We start from the raw sequence: 16,830 nt of genomic DNA, 5'->3' as shown, positions 1-16,830 counted from the left end.
ACATTCAATTTCAAATATAAACCCTAATTTAAATACAAAGCAAAAAAAAATCCCTAATTTTTATGAACCCTATATATATAATTTCATTTTATAATCAAATTAATTTAATTAAAGAAGGCGTGGGTTTGGTTTTACTTACATTTCTGTACTCTATATAACACTGATTCATTTATCTAAACTCAACTGCTCCTTTCTTCTTATTTAAATCATCAACAAACTCGCCTCTTTCTTCTTTCATTAAATCTTCATAAACATACATACACAGATTGATAAAGAAGATCACCTAGGTTTTTCTAAGAATCTCTCAATCGTCTCTCGGTGTTTCTCTCTGTTGCTTTTGTTAAAAACAGGAACCGAAGAACAAGATGACTATGGTTGATAATAATAAGAGAAGATTGTGATATACTATATACAGTACGGTGATTTTGCGGTAAACGTGTAAGATTTTAAGGCAGTTCGATTTCATCAAGATGCGTTATTAACTTGATCTGTACACCTGGCGCCAATTACACCATAAATCTGAATAAGGTTATCTAGGTAATCTTACAAATGTACGATATCTCTTCAGGGGAGATATTGACCGGTCAATATCGCGATATTTGACCATTTAACGTCTGTTGGATGGAAAAGTGGATGGTGGGGCATTTTCCCATAACTTTTTTTCCGTAGGGCATTTCCCCACGAGGCATCAAAATATGGGGTATTTTTCCAATTTTCCCTATTCAGAGAGTATCAAAACACCGTTGAGCATAAACACAACCTCTTTCAAAAGTCGTCTTCATTTCCTGTACTCAGTTAGTTCAGGTGTTACGTGAAAAACAATAAACACCAGACACAAAACAAAACCCAACAAAAAACAAAAGAAAAATGGCTGATGCTATTGTTTCTTTTCTGATTCAGGAATTAGGTTCTGTTATTAAGCAAGAAATAGAACAAGAAGTGAGGTTGGTAGTAGGTGTTCGGACCGAGGTCAGGAGGCTCCAAAAAACATTTGAAACCCTCCAAACTGTGCTTAATGAAGCTGAGCAAAGGCAAATGAATGATGCATCAGTGAAGATTTGGTTAGACAATCTAAAAAACGCAGCTTATGGAATGGAAGACGTTGTGGACGAGTGGGCAACGGAAATTCGATTATTACAACTGGAAAAGAAAAATCATGAGGTATCCTCTTCTTTTCCATGCACTCTATTTTTCTCGTGTTTCAAACAAACTGCTTTACGGCATAAAATTGGTTCTAGGATAAAAGCTATCAGAGAGACACTAGACTTTATAAGAGAAGAGAAAGATCAATTTCGATTTAGCACAAGTGAGAGAGTTCGAGATGGTCCTCAAACTATCCGAACAGAAACTAGTTATATCATCGTAGATCCAGATATTTGTGGTCGCGATTATGACAAAAACATAATTCTGAATAAACTATTAGGCAGTGGGAGTAGTACTATTAGCTATCAAAATGATGAAAGAAGCGACCCCCGCATCATCTCTATTATTGGGATGGGAGGTCTAGGCAAGACTACTCTGGCCCAACTAGTATTTAACCATGATAGCATAAAATCCCACTTTGAAATACCTATGTGGGTCTGTGTTTCCGATCCTTTTGATCGCACGATGGTTGCAAAGGCAATCATACGAGAGGCTACCAAAAAAGACACACAAACCTTAGAATGGAATGCTTTGCACAGAGAATTATGTGATTCTATTAAGGGGAAAAAATTCATTCTTGTGCTCGACGATGTGTCGACTAAGGATCCAAAAAAATTGGATCCTCTGAAGCATTTACTCGCTCTTGGAGCAGAGGGAAGTCGCATGTTGGTCACCACCCGAAATGAGAGTGTTGCATCTAGCATAAACTCTTGGAAATATAAGCTGGAAAAATTGTCCCCTACCAATAGTAGATCATTGTTATGCCGTAAAGCTTTTTGTGGATACGAGAATAAAGAGGACCCAGTTCTAAACAAAATTAGTTTTGGAATATCAGATAAGTGCTGCGGTTTACCTCTAGCTTTAAGTCTTTTGGGAAGTCTGTTGAACAAAAGAATAGATGAAGAGAATTGGGGTCGTATATTAAACAGCAAATTTTGGGAACTAAAAGGTTTTGATCACAACCAAAAACTTTTGAATCCAGCATTCCTGTTGAGTTATGATGGCCTTTCGTCAAGCCTAAAAAATTGTTTTGCATATTGTTCAACATTTCAAAAAGACAAAAAGATAAAAAAGCGTACATTAATTAACCTCTGGATGGCACAAGGTCTTATTAACTCAAAAGAGCCCGAGTTACTGGGTGAAGAGTATATTGATGAGTTAGCTTCTCATTCCTTCTTTCAAGATTTCTCCGAGGACAACAAGGGCAATATTTTCTTCAAGATGCACGATCTTATTCATGATTTTGCCCAGTTTCTCACCACTCCTTGTTATATCTCTCTTTACAATGATGAAAAAATTCTTTTTAACCAGGAAAATAGTGGTAGTAATCCTATCCATTTGAGTTTTAAATATGATGAACTTAATTCAAAATCAGTTGGGTTCTTTCATGAGTCGATAAGAAAAGTTTGTAATATCCGTACTCTGCAAACAGTGCAAAGTTGGAGAGGTCGCGAATGCCTATTTGAATTTGGAAATCTGTCTTCTGATTTAATCAATCATCTAAAATGTCTTAGGGTATTGAAAATGAAACACATGGGCATCACTCAACTCCCTGACGAAATTTATAAACTCATACATCTCAGATATCTTGATTTGTCTGGTAATTATGTGTTAAGTGAGTTGCCGAAATCAGTTGGTAGATTAATTAACTTACAAACTTTGAAACTAAAAGACTGTGACGGACTTCACCAACTTCCTGGAGAGATGAAGGGAATGATTAGCTTGAGAAACCTTGATATTAGAGGTTGTTATAGAATGAAGTACTTACCAAAGGTTACTGGAAATTGGAAATATCTCCAATCTCTAAGCACGTTTATTTTGAGTGATACAAGTGAAGGATGCAAATTGGAAGAGTTAAAATATCAGAATCTCTTAAAATATCGCTTAGAAATATATGGGTTAGAGATATTGAAAGCAACACAGGAAGCTGCCGAAGCTCAACTTCACAAGAAAAGTCAACTCATTGAGCTTATGCTAGATTTTAAACCTACTGGCGGAACACCGTTCGGACAAAGAGAAGGTGACGTACTTGAGCAAACCCCGGAGGACGTTCTTGCAGAAAGTGTGCTGGGAGTTCTCCAGCCTCATTCGAATCTGAAGAAGCTGACCGTATCCAATTACTTGGGGTTCAAGTTCCCAAGTTGGATGAGCAATACCAAAGCATTATCACATTTACGTTGTCTAGAACTAAAGCGCTGCATCCATTGTTCAGAACTTCCAGTTTTGGGATTGCTACCATCGCTTGAAGTCCTCGGAATATATCAGTTACTCAACCTAAAGCACATTGGGGTTGAAATTTATGGCGGGGGGAAATGTATACCTCAAGTTGCATTCCCAAAGTTGAAAACTCTTAATATTGATTTTGCATCTAGTTTGGAAGTATGGGAATTCGGTAATGAACATGTAAAGGTAACATCGATTTTTCCTTGTGTTACAAGCATCCATCTCAACAAGTGCAGAAAATTAATTGCACTGCCTGCCTTAGGTGAACTTCCATCTCTTCAAACTCTTTCTGTATCTGGGTCGGATCAGCTCGTAAGTATCTCTGATGAGTTTTGTGGGACTTTAAGCCATTCCCTTACTAGGTTGACGGCATTTCCAAAGTTAAACAGTCTTATGATTTTTGGATTGGCTAATCTGGAGGTAGTTAATTTGTGTGGAATGCCATGTCTCCAAATACTGGATATTAAAAGGTGCCCGAAACTGAATTCGTTGACATTTCGGATTAAATCACTGCCATCTCTTGAAAAGCTCAACTTAGTTTTACTAACAAACTTGAGGGAGTTTATAGTTCAAGAAGAAGATGACGAGGAAGATGGAGACTTGCAGCTGCCCCGTCTATTGAAAGTTCAACTTGCAGGTTGTGATAACTTAAGATTGTTCCCTCGCCATCGCCTGATCCAGGAATCTCTAAGACATATCTAGTTTGAATACAAATACAAACTCCATTCACGATCCTGGTGAGTACAGTTAATGCTTTTTTTGGAATTCATTTTATTTGTTTATATATGATATATTTTTCTCTATAGAATCTGTCAATCATTAATGTGTATAAAATTATGTTTGACAGGAAAGCGTTCAAGCATATCACGGATGGTCCAGCACTCTCAAGCTTTGTAGAAGACGTGATGGGAAAAAATTATGTGGATGCATTTGTGTGAGTCGTAAGATGTTAGTTTGTTATCACTAATATGAGAGAGCTTCCTGATGAATATATTGATTGCTTCAGTGGTATATTTTATGATTTTTTGATGAATAGACTTTGCAGAAGACTTGTGCTTGTGGTGTTCGGATCGTGGAAGTGTCATGCTTTGTAAATGTTAGTTGTGGTGTGTATTTGTGTCAACTCTGGTGGCATTTTAGATTGTCTACACTAGTTGATCACATGTTCTTCTTTTTCCCATAATATACACATTCTTCTTCCTAGCTATAAGATTATTCTTTTCTGTTTTGTGAATATTTTGGATTGTTAATTTCCGTAGCTACTTGAACATGTTCTTCTTTTTCCCATAAAGGTATGCATTCTTAATCTAGCTAGACGAGTATGCTTGTGTGCCTCATTATTAGTGTTGATTATTACCAAATTTTTCTAGATTTTTAATATTTTTATTGATTCCATTCAGGCCTAGATATGCCAAAAATGGATTTGGGTGATGGCCGCCAACATCTAGGAGTAAGCCCAGCAAAAGATTTTCACATCTTCAAAGTTCAAAGAAAGAGTAAAGACATTTATTTTTGCCTGTAGGTACCATTTTGTATATTCCTTATAGGTAAAACTGATAATCAGATTTCTAAGGGAGATTTTGCTCACATGCTTATTCTCACGCTATACAGAGGGTGATTCCATTCACATGCTTATTAAATCACTATTTAGCATTTTCAGCGGCATTTTTTTTTATATAAAGTTGATTTGAAGCTAATAATTTATTAATATATATGTTCTTCCTACAAATCTCTATACTCGTTCAAAAAAATTATCACATTAAAAGATGTATAACATCACCGTCTACCATTTTGAAAATCAATTTGAAAATTAGCAGTTTTAAACGGCTGATTTTCAAAGTGTTATTTAGCAGGGGTTTGGTATCTCGAATGCACTAACTTATTGTATGAATGTAGAGATTTTTCAAAAGAACATATTGATAAGATATTATGTAAAGAAATTGGCGCTCAAAATGTTAGATAGGGTGAAAATCATCCGAGTGGAACACTCAAGGACAGTCTTCGATTACATAACATTTCAAATACATACTAAAATCCACGTCGTTATGGCATGGATCATACAATAGTCATATAAAAGGGAACGGTCATACCCTGACTCTTGCAAACCCGTATTTTTTGTTGTGAACGTACACTGAAGTAATCTGTCCATTCATAAAATAGATCTTCCTAGTTCTAAAAACAATCCTTATGGTGGAAGAATTCCATTTTCCATGTCACCTTAGCATTTGGAATCGTTAATGGAGGCTCGCGTCTTATGATGAAATCATAGAAAAGCTAAATAGAAAATAACTTTAAAAACTAAAAAGAATAGTGTTTGACTTGGTCAATGGTATTTGACTAAGATAGTTGAAAATAAGAATGGCTTTTCTGCATTTCACTTATGCTAAAAGACGAAAAATGCTATTTAGTATTTTTCTTAACGCTAGCATTCTTTTTGGACTCCACGCACGGTTCCACAAAATCATAGAACATGGCTTGGAAAAAGTGTGGATAGCACCAACTTGGAATCTATTAGACTTGACGTTCCGTACTTTTCCCAAGCTTGGAATAGATTGGATTCCACCATAAGACTTGCCTAAGACACTAATGTTGGGTTTTAGTTTAGATGTATCGTCGCCCTTACCATCCATATATCGTGATTTGCAATAATATACTGTATCTTGATTTGATCGATAAAATAGTTCCTTAATCTCAGATTTGTTGATTATTATAATCAGAAAATGGGCTATATAGCCAAAATGACACTTTTTATGGGCCAAATGGACAGGTAGGAATTCGGCCTGGGTCAAATGACCAAAAGAATCTTTTAATGTGGAGAGACGTTACTACCCTTTTGTAACCGTTTACCCACCACGTTCTCCTTCTCTCTGCATCAAAACCACCCCACGTTCTCCTCTGTCTTCAAAAAAACTCAGAACCATCGTTCATCTTCATCTTCTCAAAAACTCTTTGAGTTTTGAAACCAGCAAACTCCTCCACCGTCTCCCCCACACCAGAAGCTAGTTTCATCCACCGTCTCCTAACAATCTTCACTACCAGAAACTCGTTTTCCTCCATTGTTTACTAACAATCATCACTAACAGAAATCAGTTTCATCAACTAGTTCACCACTATCAACACTATCAGAAATCAGTTTCATCTGTCGTCTGTAAAACACCATCAACACTACAAGAGGTGAGAATTATGGTTTCAATCATTTCAGTGTATTGAAAGAGTTAGGGTTTCAATCGATTCACAGAATGTCTCCTAGAACTCGTAAGTTTTCAAACCCTAACTTTGTTTTGTTCTTAATTTCATAATTGCGTGATTAAATTGTTGAATTGGTTGTTTTAATTTTCATTTCAGTGAAATGGTTGTTTTATTTTCATTTCAGATAGTACTTTTTAGATGAAATTGGTTTGCATGTGGTTATTTAAGTGTTTTCCATGTTAAATTGGTTGAAGTGAAATTGGTTGAATTTGGTTTTCATCTGGGTGTCTGAAGTTGGTTTGAGTCTGGTTATATCGACTGTTTTAGCAGGTTTACACTATGATGAAACTGATTTCATTCAGGTTTAGTTTGCAGTGTATGTTGTTTCAGTAGATTAAGACTAGATGAAAACAGTTTCATCCAGGTTTAAACCTGCAGGATTTTGCTACTTTTGTTGGAAATATCATGCAACTTTTTAAAGTTAGGATGTAACTTACTATCATCTAGCAATAACATAGGATTTTGCTACTCAGATTCAATCAGCATGGCCTCAACTTTTTGCAACAATTCATTCCAGCTACACTGTTGTATGATTTTCATTTGCTTTATAAACTCAATGACCATATAGGTGTTATGGTTTGCATATTTTGGTGTGATTATGGGACTAATAACAGCGTAGATATAAGCGTAAACTCATTGTCTTTGTTTCTTCAGACCATGTTAACATGTATAATATATAGGATGTAAGCGGGTTTCATCTGATACCTGCAGAAACTTGGTTTCATCTAGCTCTAATATTTATGATGTAACTGTGTTTCATCTGAAACTTGCAGAAACTGGTTTCCATCTAGCATTAAAGATAGGATGTAATTGAGTTTCATCCATAGAGTTAACTTATGACTTAAGGTTTCATCCAAATTGTTGCAAGAAGCAGTAGCAAGAAGAGTGAGAAGAGTGCCGGTGCTGAAGGAAGAACCAATAATAAGCATGATGTGGATGTGGGTGTTGAATAAAGCACAGGGGATGATGTGGATGCCGAAATGGATGAAGACAAGGCAGAGAAAAAGGAAGGGAATAAAACGTTCCGTTCAAACTTGAAACTCACAGTTGAAGTGCTGGGTTCACTGGTGTTTACTAAAAGACAAGAGGATGTATTAAGGAAGACTAAATTCTGAAACTTTATTGAGGAGATCAAACAAGGTAAGGTGGGAAAGGCCGAATATAGCAAAGCTCCAAGGGCGTTATAGTTCATCATAAGAAATTTTGACCCGAATGAGTTGGTATTCAAGATTGGTGATCAAGAATTCAAGACCGATCCAAACCATTTCGATGTTATTTTCAAAATGCAGAGAATACGTATGAGTGAACAAGATAAGAAAGTTTATGGACTAAAAGAAGACCCTAATTTGAAAACTTCTGAATTTTACAAAACGTACTTTCTGGAGCCAAAGAGAAGGGATGAAGAGGAGAAAAGGGAAGGTGAAAAGAAGAAAGCTGGAGCCAAAGAGAAGAAAAGGAAAGAGAAGAATACTGTGGACAAATTGGATAAGAAATACATCGTTGAAGGAATAAAGGCTGTTATGAATGAAGAAGGAAAAGAAGAAGACTTGGCGAAACTTTTGTTGTTGTTCATGTTCTGTACAGCATTCTTCATAAACACTGGAGGTATGTATGTCCACTACAAGTATTTGAACTGCCTATAGTCAATCGATACAATTAACAGAGTCTCTTGGCCGGATCTCATCCACGAGCATCTAATGCAAAGCGTTAAAGACGTGCACAATACACCTTACTCAATCAATGGTTGCAGCTTCTATTTACTGGTGAGTATCATCTTCTATCTTTTGAATATATTTTTCTTTTACATTAAATGAATCATGTGGCGAGTATCATCTTCTAAACTATATTTCTTTTTGTTGTTGCAGTTATGGATTTTTGAGCAAATAAAAGACATTAATAGGAAAGACGACAGTGAAGCATGGCCATGGTTTGCAAGATGGGACTTGTATAAAGTATCTTGCGAAATTGAGGGGAAGCTTGAAACTCTTTCAATCAATCAGGTAAAAATCTATCCCTATTATAACTGGATGAAACCAGTTACATCTTATGTTGATTTAGTTTAGATTCATTTTAAAAAAAATCTATCCCTATTATAACCAAATGAAACCAGTTACATCTTATGTTATTAATGGATGAAAACCATAAAACCAAGTTATATCCTGTGTTATCTGTGGATGAAACCCAGTTACATCATGTGTTATCACAGGATGAAATCAGTTACATCCTGTGTTAACTGAAATGAAATTTTTTTTTTACGTGTTTGCAGGTTGTTGATTTTGTTGCTAGCTGGAGTGAAGAGGAGAAACAATTATGCTTGTTTGATGAGGATGAAAAAAGCAAAGATGAAGATGATGTTTCCAAGTTGAAGAATGAACTAGAGGAGAAGGACACAATTATCCGTCACTTGAATGCCTAGTTAGGAGCAAGGAATGCTGAGTTGGAAGCAAAGGAGGTTAAGTCTGAAGCTAAGGATAAGACAATCTCGGACTTGCAAAGTCAAGTGGAAGCATTGAAAGCGCAACTCAAGCTTAAACCGGGAACTCCGCAATCTTCACCCCTTGATATTGTTGTTCATAATACACCTGAGAACTATTTCAATCTAAAAGTCACTCAAGAGATGAACAAACCAGTGGAGGGTGATGTTCCTGAAGACGATAGCAAGGAAAGTGAAACCAGTGGAGTCGTAAATCCAGATACTGACGATTTTCATGAAGCAGAACCGGTAGAACTAGTTCCTCCAGCAGAAATCACCGAAGAAGAGATTGTCGAAGCAGAACCTCTGTCAGTTATGAATGAACTTGGATCGATTGAGAATAGATTGAAGACGTATATAAAAGGACTAGACAGAATAAGTTTGTAACAGATGAGGATCAGTGTGCAGAGAAGAAGCAGAAGGAAGATAAGTTGAAGAAGTTAACAAAGAACAACAAGTTGTGGAAAAGTTACTTGAGTGGTGGAGAAAGAGAAGCTGAAGAAAATTTAATAAAGGATTACTTTGTAACTGGAAACTTGAGGTATATACACGCATTTTTTTGTTGTTATTTTTTTTTTTCATTGTACTGCAATTGTATCTAGGATGTATCTAGTATCATCATGATAAGTTTAAACTAGGATGTATCTAGTATCATCATGTTAGAAAATGAAGCGTATGTGCTTGTATGAACATATTTGCTTGTATGAAATTGTATGCACTCGTTTAAATGTAGTGAATGCGTTTGGAAAAGCGATAAAGGCATATGTATCACTGGAGAACACATCCAACAACTTGTTTTCAATCAGCCATTGGTGAACACGATTTTGGAGTTCAAAATGGCAATATGTAGAGAAATGTTTCAATCTGGTGGTGATACAAAGGGATACTTAAAGTCGATCTTTCTCAGCGCGTATGCATGGGTAAGTATCTTTCTTAGCGCGCTTGCATGGGTATAACATGATTTAAAACCTGATATAAATGTTTGAACCTTTTAGAATGAATGAACTAAGTTGTGCAATTTATCTTTAGCTTGATGTCATTGCGGGAGATGAGATGAAGGCTGCAGACATGATAAATGCTGAAGTGGAGAAAATTGATGTCGAAACGCAGCACTTGTTCATCCCAATGCTGAACGCGAAAGAACATTTCACATTGCTTCACTTTGACATCCATAGCAGATGTTGGACACACTACAATTCTCTCCTAGGTTCATCAAACTACTTAAAGGATGCTAAATTTATGGCGCAAAGAGTAGGTCAGCTCCTTGGCATTCACTTTGGAAGCAGTAGTATAGATGAAATTGAAGTCGACGTGAAATCAGATTGTCCACAACAGGGCGAAAGGTAAGTCAACAACTCTTTGAAACTGAAATTATAACATACAAACTGAAACTGAAACCAAGTTTGAACTGACATTACATATCCATTTGTCTTGCAGTCCCAATTATTTAATGTATGTTATCTACTTCATGGAATGGTCAATGACAAACGGTTACTCCTTTGAAGGCGAATATATGACATAGGAGAAGATGAACACAAGAAGAATCGATCTCGCATATGAAATCCTAAGTGATGAGAATAGTTGCTGGAAATTTTGATGTATTTAAGTTATTAATGTAGGATACTCATTTGGAAGTACTTTTTTTTTGTTGAACTCTTTCTTCGCATACATTTGTGATCCGTGGATTTGTCAACGTGGTTGATTAGGAAGTACTTTTTTTTTGTTGAACTCTCTGTCTTTGCGTACATTTATGAATTTGAAGGTTAATTAAATATGAATTTATTTTCTGAAAGTTGCCTGCACTTCAATTTTCTGATAGTTTGAATATAATGTTGTGATGGAATATGCAGGATGAAACCAGACATGATTACATTTTCCTGTCAGAATATTCTCAGAGTTGCAGGTTGAAAATATATATATTTTTTTATGAAGAATGTTACCAGGCTAGGATGAAACTGGTTACATCCTAGCCTGTATGAATTTCAGAGTGTGCAGGTTGAAAAAAAAATTTGTCAGAATGTGAAGGATGAAACCAGTTTCAACCTGGCCAAAAATCTCATTTTTTTCCAGAATAGGCATGATGAAATTGGTTACATCCTGTACAATTAAATTTGAATCTTCACAAATATTCAAATTTTACAATGAAAACTGAAAAGAATGTACAATTAAAAAACCAACAGAAGACTATAAGATATATATATATATATATATATATACTATAAAACTGAAGAGAAATATGTTTTTATGAAGAAAAAAAACAATTCAAGGTAAATACTAGTTGCAAAAATATAATTCCAGGTAAATGAATCTTAAATGTGCAACAAGAAGCTGCAGAGAAGAATAAACTAATAAAGAAATCATAATAAGACGCTGCACAGAATGAAGGCTGGAGATGTTCTTAAGCAGGTTCTTAAAATTGCTTTTTCGCAGGAGGATGTGGACACGTTGTCTTGTTATGATGTGCCTGAGTATGGCAGTTACCGCACGTAATTGGTCTCTTGAAACTTGCGCTACCAGTGTTAGGAATCCGCTTCTTCTTCGGCCTACCAGGTTTTTTTCCTAGGACAGTTGGTGGGTTCACGAGATCTCCTGTAGCAACATCAATAGGCTTGTCGTAATCGGGAATGGGCTTGATAGGATCATACGAAGAACGAAAGCTAGCAATGCTGAAATACGGATTAATGTACTGGTAAACATTGATCTTATTTGAATGCATACACGCAATAGCCTGATCACAAGGGAACTGCTCAGTAAACCAAACCCTGCAGCTGCATTGAAACTTTGCAATATTAACAACATGCGTGTGCTTTCCATCAAAAACTTCCCACTTCATGTCACCAGACTTGGTTATTCTCCACTGGAAACCAGCACGAATGGAAGCCATCACTTTTTTCTCTAGCCTGGGACAAATGAATCCTTTATACGTCGCCCCCTTCAACTTAGTTTTACTCATCTGATCCATAATTTTAAGTCTAATCCAGTTGAAAAGTGTTGCAATAGGCATACCTTTTGCTTCCTTAATCCAAGAGTTGAACGACTCTGCAATGTTTGAACACATGTCGCCATAACGACAGCCCATACAATATGCATTGGACCAACATTCCACTGGAAGGTCACTCAAGAATTTTTGACGACCATCACATCCCATATCCTTCAACTTTTGCATACCTTGATGAAAACCTTCATGCGTTGATGAATAGAAACATTGTTTGAATAAATCCATCGCAGCACCATGCTCTCCCTTTTTCTTGTTGGTCTTACCGCGGACATTATTCTTCAAATGCTGGTAACACCAACCATGATGGTAAGTTGGAAAAACATCACGAATTCCTTGGATAAAACCCTCATGGCGATCCTAAATAATATTTAATACACGAGGACCCAAGATAGTTTTTAGTTTCTCCAAAAACCAATGCCAATTCTCAATAGTTTCACCTGATACGATACCGTACGCCAGAGGAAATATTCCTACAGAAACAAAACAAACACAAAAAGAAAAAATCATATTAAACTGACTGAACTGTTATTATACAGACTGAAACCAGTTTCATTCTCTAGTATGACTTCACAAATTAAGGATGAAACTGGTTTCATCCAGTGATAATCTGACATAAAAAAATTCTGAATTTCTTTCAAATTTATAATCTGACATCAAAAATGAAATCTAAAAATAGAAGACGTACCATTATTCGCATTTTTCTCGGTAGCGGCCATAAGACAACCCCTAAATTTTCCAGTTAGGAAAGTTGCATCCAAGAACAATATCGGGAGACAATATTCGAAACCCGAGATGGAAGCATCGAAGGCTAAGAACAAAATCTTAAACTAGTCCCCTTCAATAAGTAAATCATCCCTACTACCTGGATCGTGTTTCTTCACGTCTTCACACCACCAGACCAGGTCGGTGTATGATTTAGTGTCCTCGCCATACAATTCCTTCAAACATAATTCTTTCCCGGCATGCGCCTGATCGTAGCTTAATTCTAACCCATAATCACTTTTGAATTCTCTAACAATATCCCTGACTTTTTTGTTGGGATTCTGTTCGATCTGGTCAAATATCAAGCTCTTGAAAAGTTCGCGCGTAACCGGATCAGCCTTTGTTCCGTCACTATAACCAGCATAGCATGTATGTTCCTCGTTATAGGTCTTGAGGAACAAATGACCCTTCACAGTGGAAGTCTTCGGAGCTGCATGGAACATCCAGTCGCAAGTAAATTGCTCCTTGTAAAAACACTCCACCGTATACCGTTCTGGATTGCTCTTGACGACTCTGACCTTGCGGCCAAAAAAATGGTTATTTCTCAACAACAAGACGAGCTTCATCTCGTCCTCCATAAAAATCTTGACCAACACCCTTTATAATAAACTCCCATTTAGACGCCTTGCAAGATCTTTTTATTGCCAACTTTCCATTGAATGCACGTTCTCGAGACATGGGGATATCTTGAGACGAAGCAACCTCTTGAGAGGAAGGAATAGTTGACTGATCTGAGCTATTGCCTTTACCTAAAAGAAACTCCATCATTCTAGGTGTACGAGTAACTTTACTGCTTCTCGGAAGATGACGAGGAATAACCAACTGATCTCTGCTAGGGTCTGGTTCTAAACGAAACTCGCTCATTATACTGCTGCTCGGAAGATGACAAGGAATAACCAACTGATCTCTGCTAGGGTATGGTTCTAAACAAAACTCGCTCATAGTAGTTTCACGAACAAAATCAGGAGCACGAAGAGGAACACGTTCAAATAAACAAAGCTCCAAGAAATACAACTCCTTAACAATACACAATTATAAGAAAGACCGGAGCTTCACATCACTGTCAACAACATGGCTTCTCCCCTCATAGTCAAATACAAACTGAATTGAGTCCGATGAAATGTTAATCCAATAAGCACAAACATGCGACTTCAACTCATCAACTGTTGACTTCACATTAACATGGTATGGACATGCATCGGTACCCCGGATAACCAAACAGAGAAAATGACGATCCATCTACAAGGAATATATATACAACAATTATGAATCTGGATGTATTCAATGGATAAAAAACAAAGACAAACAGGTTGACTAAAAATAAATGATGAAGCTAGTTTCATCCTTCTTTAAAAGATGGAAAAGAAATCAACTATCCTAGCCTTCACCATCAGGTGCATTTACTCATACTCATCATACCAAATGGAGACATCTACAAGGAATATCTAAATTGTCAGACAACAAACACACAATTAACAGGTGAGGAGGACAAACTAAAACCAAAATTGGTTTGCATCTGTGTACCATCAAAGTACCCTTTGGGCACAATGTACCACCAAAGAAGCTGTCATAAGTTACTATGTACTTCTACAACTACCTTCATATTAGTGCAGAAGGAACCAATCAAGTGACCTTCTACGAGTACTGCTTTAAACAGTTCCGTATAGTACCGATATAGTACTTTCTCCTTCAGCAGGGTTGTTCTTGACAGCTTAATAGCAAAGTTCTATTTCCCTTAAGCCTCTAACACTCAACCAAGTTATCATGATTGCATAACTTACCTGTATAACAATGGAGTAAAAAGAAAGATAACAAAACAAAAGAGACCCTCTGCAACTAAATAAAACCATAAATCATGAACATAACTTTGATATCCTCTAGGACTCCAATGCAAAATCTTATTATATAACTCTATCTAGATTCAATTTCTTCTTCTACTAGACTACTAAGAAATATCAATAACACCTTCATCATCAGTAAATACCCCCAAACAACAAGAACCCCATCCACTCAATCAATCCAGAGTGCATCACCAATCTTGAAAGTAACATAAGCATCAACAACTGCATGGATAATCTATGGTTGTGTACAGGTATTTTTGATTCCAATGGCTCACAATAACATCTCTAAGTCTTTCAATAACATCTCGGTGGTTGTGTAACGTATAGGTACTGAATCAGAATCCGAGAAAACATTTAAAAACAAAGAAATACTAAACGGAGAAAACCTAAACCCAAAATTGGTTTGCATCTGTGTATAATCAAAATCAAAACTAAAATAAAAAATTAACAAAAATCACATAATAAAAATTGATAGAGAAACTTCAAGATCGACAGAGAAACTTCAATTGGACAAAAACCAAATCAGAATTATATCAATTGAAACTTCAAACTTACCGATTCGATGCTATTAGCTGATTTGAAAGTAGAGTATTCTAAACTTCAATTCAACAATCGTGGATCACCATGTATTGAGCTCACAAATATGAAAGGGAAACAAAAATTGCTCTGAAGAAAACTTTCGAATCTCTGATTCGAAAATCACTCAGAGCTTAGAAGGGACGAAGTTGTTTTGTTTCTTCAGGAAAAGAAGAATACTATTTGAAAAAAGGGGTTCAAAAGGTCGGAGGGTATTTTAGGTAAAACATATTATTTTATTTTATTTTTCCTGGGTGAAATATCCAAAATGGCTATATAAACAGTATATTTCTGATTTTTAGCTATATAAACACTATAAAAAGCTAGCAATCTATTTCACCCAGGAATTGTTTGTTTTGGTCTTTTTGATCAATTTTGTGTATTATAATCATGTGGGTCCCACAAAACATTAATGCAGTTACACCACTTTCTTCTTTTCGCAAGAAATCATATATTACATGTGTGTTACTCGAGATAACCCGTGACATAACGATGTGTGTTACTCGAGATAACCCGTGACATAACGATATATTACATGTATGTTACTGGAGATACGAGATAACCCGTGACATAACGATATATTACATGTATGTTACTGGAGATAACCCGTGACATAACGGCACTGCATTGGCTGTGCAACGTGGAGTTTCAGTAAATGTCTAATAAAAATTGGAAAAGAGTAGTTCACCATTTTTCTAATCTAAAGATTATATATTTAACTATATTTTGGAGTAATTAAAAGAATAGTTCAACATTTTTCTAACCTAAAGATTATATATTTAACTATATTTTGGAGTACTTGTTGGATCTAATTTTGCACATAAGAACTTGTTGCTCTAACAGTCTCATTTAAATCTCCCCACCTTTAATGAGAGCAAGGAATCAACAAAATATTAAAAGTTAAGTGACATGAGTCGTTGGATCACACAACTGTAAATCTTAGCCGTTCAGATATCGGAATATTCCAAAAAATTCCCGTCACGGAAACAAATTCCGTGTGACTTTTTTGTTACTAGACGGAAATGACCCTCCATCTTTTACACATTTACAGAAAAAAATACAGCTCTTTCTTTTCGCTATTCGCTCATCAGTTCCACTATCACCACCACATCATTACGATCGCCACTAGCAACATCATCACCTCCATCACTATCATCATCACCAACAACACCATCACCCCCGCCATCACCAGCAACACCGCTAAATCTTATGCAACTTGGTTACTTCACCTTCTCATTACATAAATACCTCCTCCTTATATGGCCTCTCTATCACATAACCTCTTTTTTTACTAGCGTCGCCGCGGCCATTACTAGCAGCAGCAGCATAACCAGCGCGACCACCACACCCGCCACCTCAGCCACAAAACTCTCTTTTTATCCACCAACACCAGTAAAACTATGTTACCATAACCACTACCAGCACCGTCGCCGCAACCGTCGCCCTAAACAAATATCTTCCCAAATGTAATCAAAGATCAAACAAATTCTTATAATCATTGATGGGTCTGGGTTAGGGATCAGAAATTGGGTATTTGTCCGGACTAACAATCTTTGCACAAAAAC

General features: G+C 36.3%; 2 protein-coding genes across 2 annotated transcripts; one reads left to right on the top strand and one right to left on the bottom strand.

The window, feature by feature from the left end:
- The first annotated feature begins 867 nt into the window (after positions 1-867).
- On the top strand, positions 868-4,068 carry LOC113294197 (putative disease resistance protein RGA1). Its single transcript, XM_026542608.1, has one exon. It carries the CDS (start codon positions 868-870, stop codon positions 4,066-4,068), a length of 3,201 nt encoding a protein of 1,066 aa, XP_026398393.1.
- Positions 4,069-11,498: 7,430 nt separating this feature from the next.
- Positions 11,499-13,291, bottom strand: LOC113294196. The gene is made up of 3 exons (XM_026542607.1): positions 12,949-13,291; positions 12,462-12,556; positions 11,499-12,371 (listed from the first exon to the last, which is right to left on the bottom strand). Exons 1-3 carry the CDS (start codon positions 13,289-13,291, stop codon positions 11,499-11,501), a joined length of 1,311 nt encoding a protein of 436 aa, XP_026398392.1.
- Positions 13,292-16,830: the final 3,539 nt, after the last annotated feature.

The sequence above is a fragment of the Papaver somniferum genome, chromosome 7 (assembly GCF_003573695.1).
Source record: "Papaver somniferum cultivar HN1 chromosome 7, ASM357369v1, whole genome shotgun sequence".
Lineage (NCBI taxonomy): Eukaryota > Viridiplantae > Streptophyta > Magnoliopsida > Ranunculales > Papaveraceae > Papaver > Papaver somniferum.
Note: the sequence above shows the minus strand (reverse complement) of the source record. Positions and strands in the feature narration are given on the sequence as shown.

Excerpts from the sequence above, each read along its gene's own strand:
- LOC113294196 (XM_026542607.1), bottom strand. The coding sequence starts at position 13,291 with ATGTTCCATGCAGCTCCGAAGACTTCCACTGTGAAGGGTCATTTGTTC. Across the intron at positions 12,557-12,948 it reads CGTGAAGAAACACGATCCAG|GAATATTTCCTCTGGCGTAC; the intron begins GTAGTAGGGATG and ends TTGTTTCTGTAG. Across the intron at positions 12,372-12,461 it reads AAACTATCTTGGGTCCTCGT|CATTTGAAGAATAATGTCCG; the intron begins GTATTAAATATT and ends TGGTGTTACCAG.
- LOC113294197 (XM_026542608.1), top strand. The coding sequence starts at position 868 with ATGGCTGATGCTATTGTTTCTTTTCTGATTCAGGAATTAGGTTCTGTT.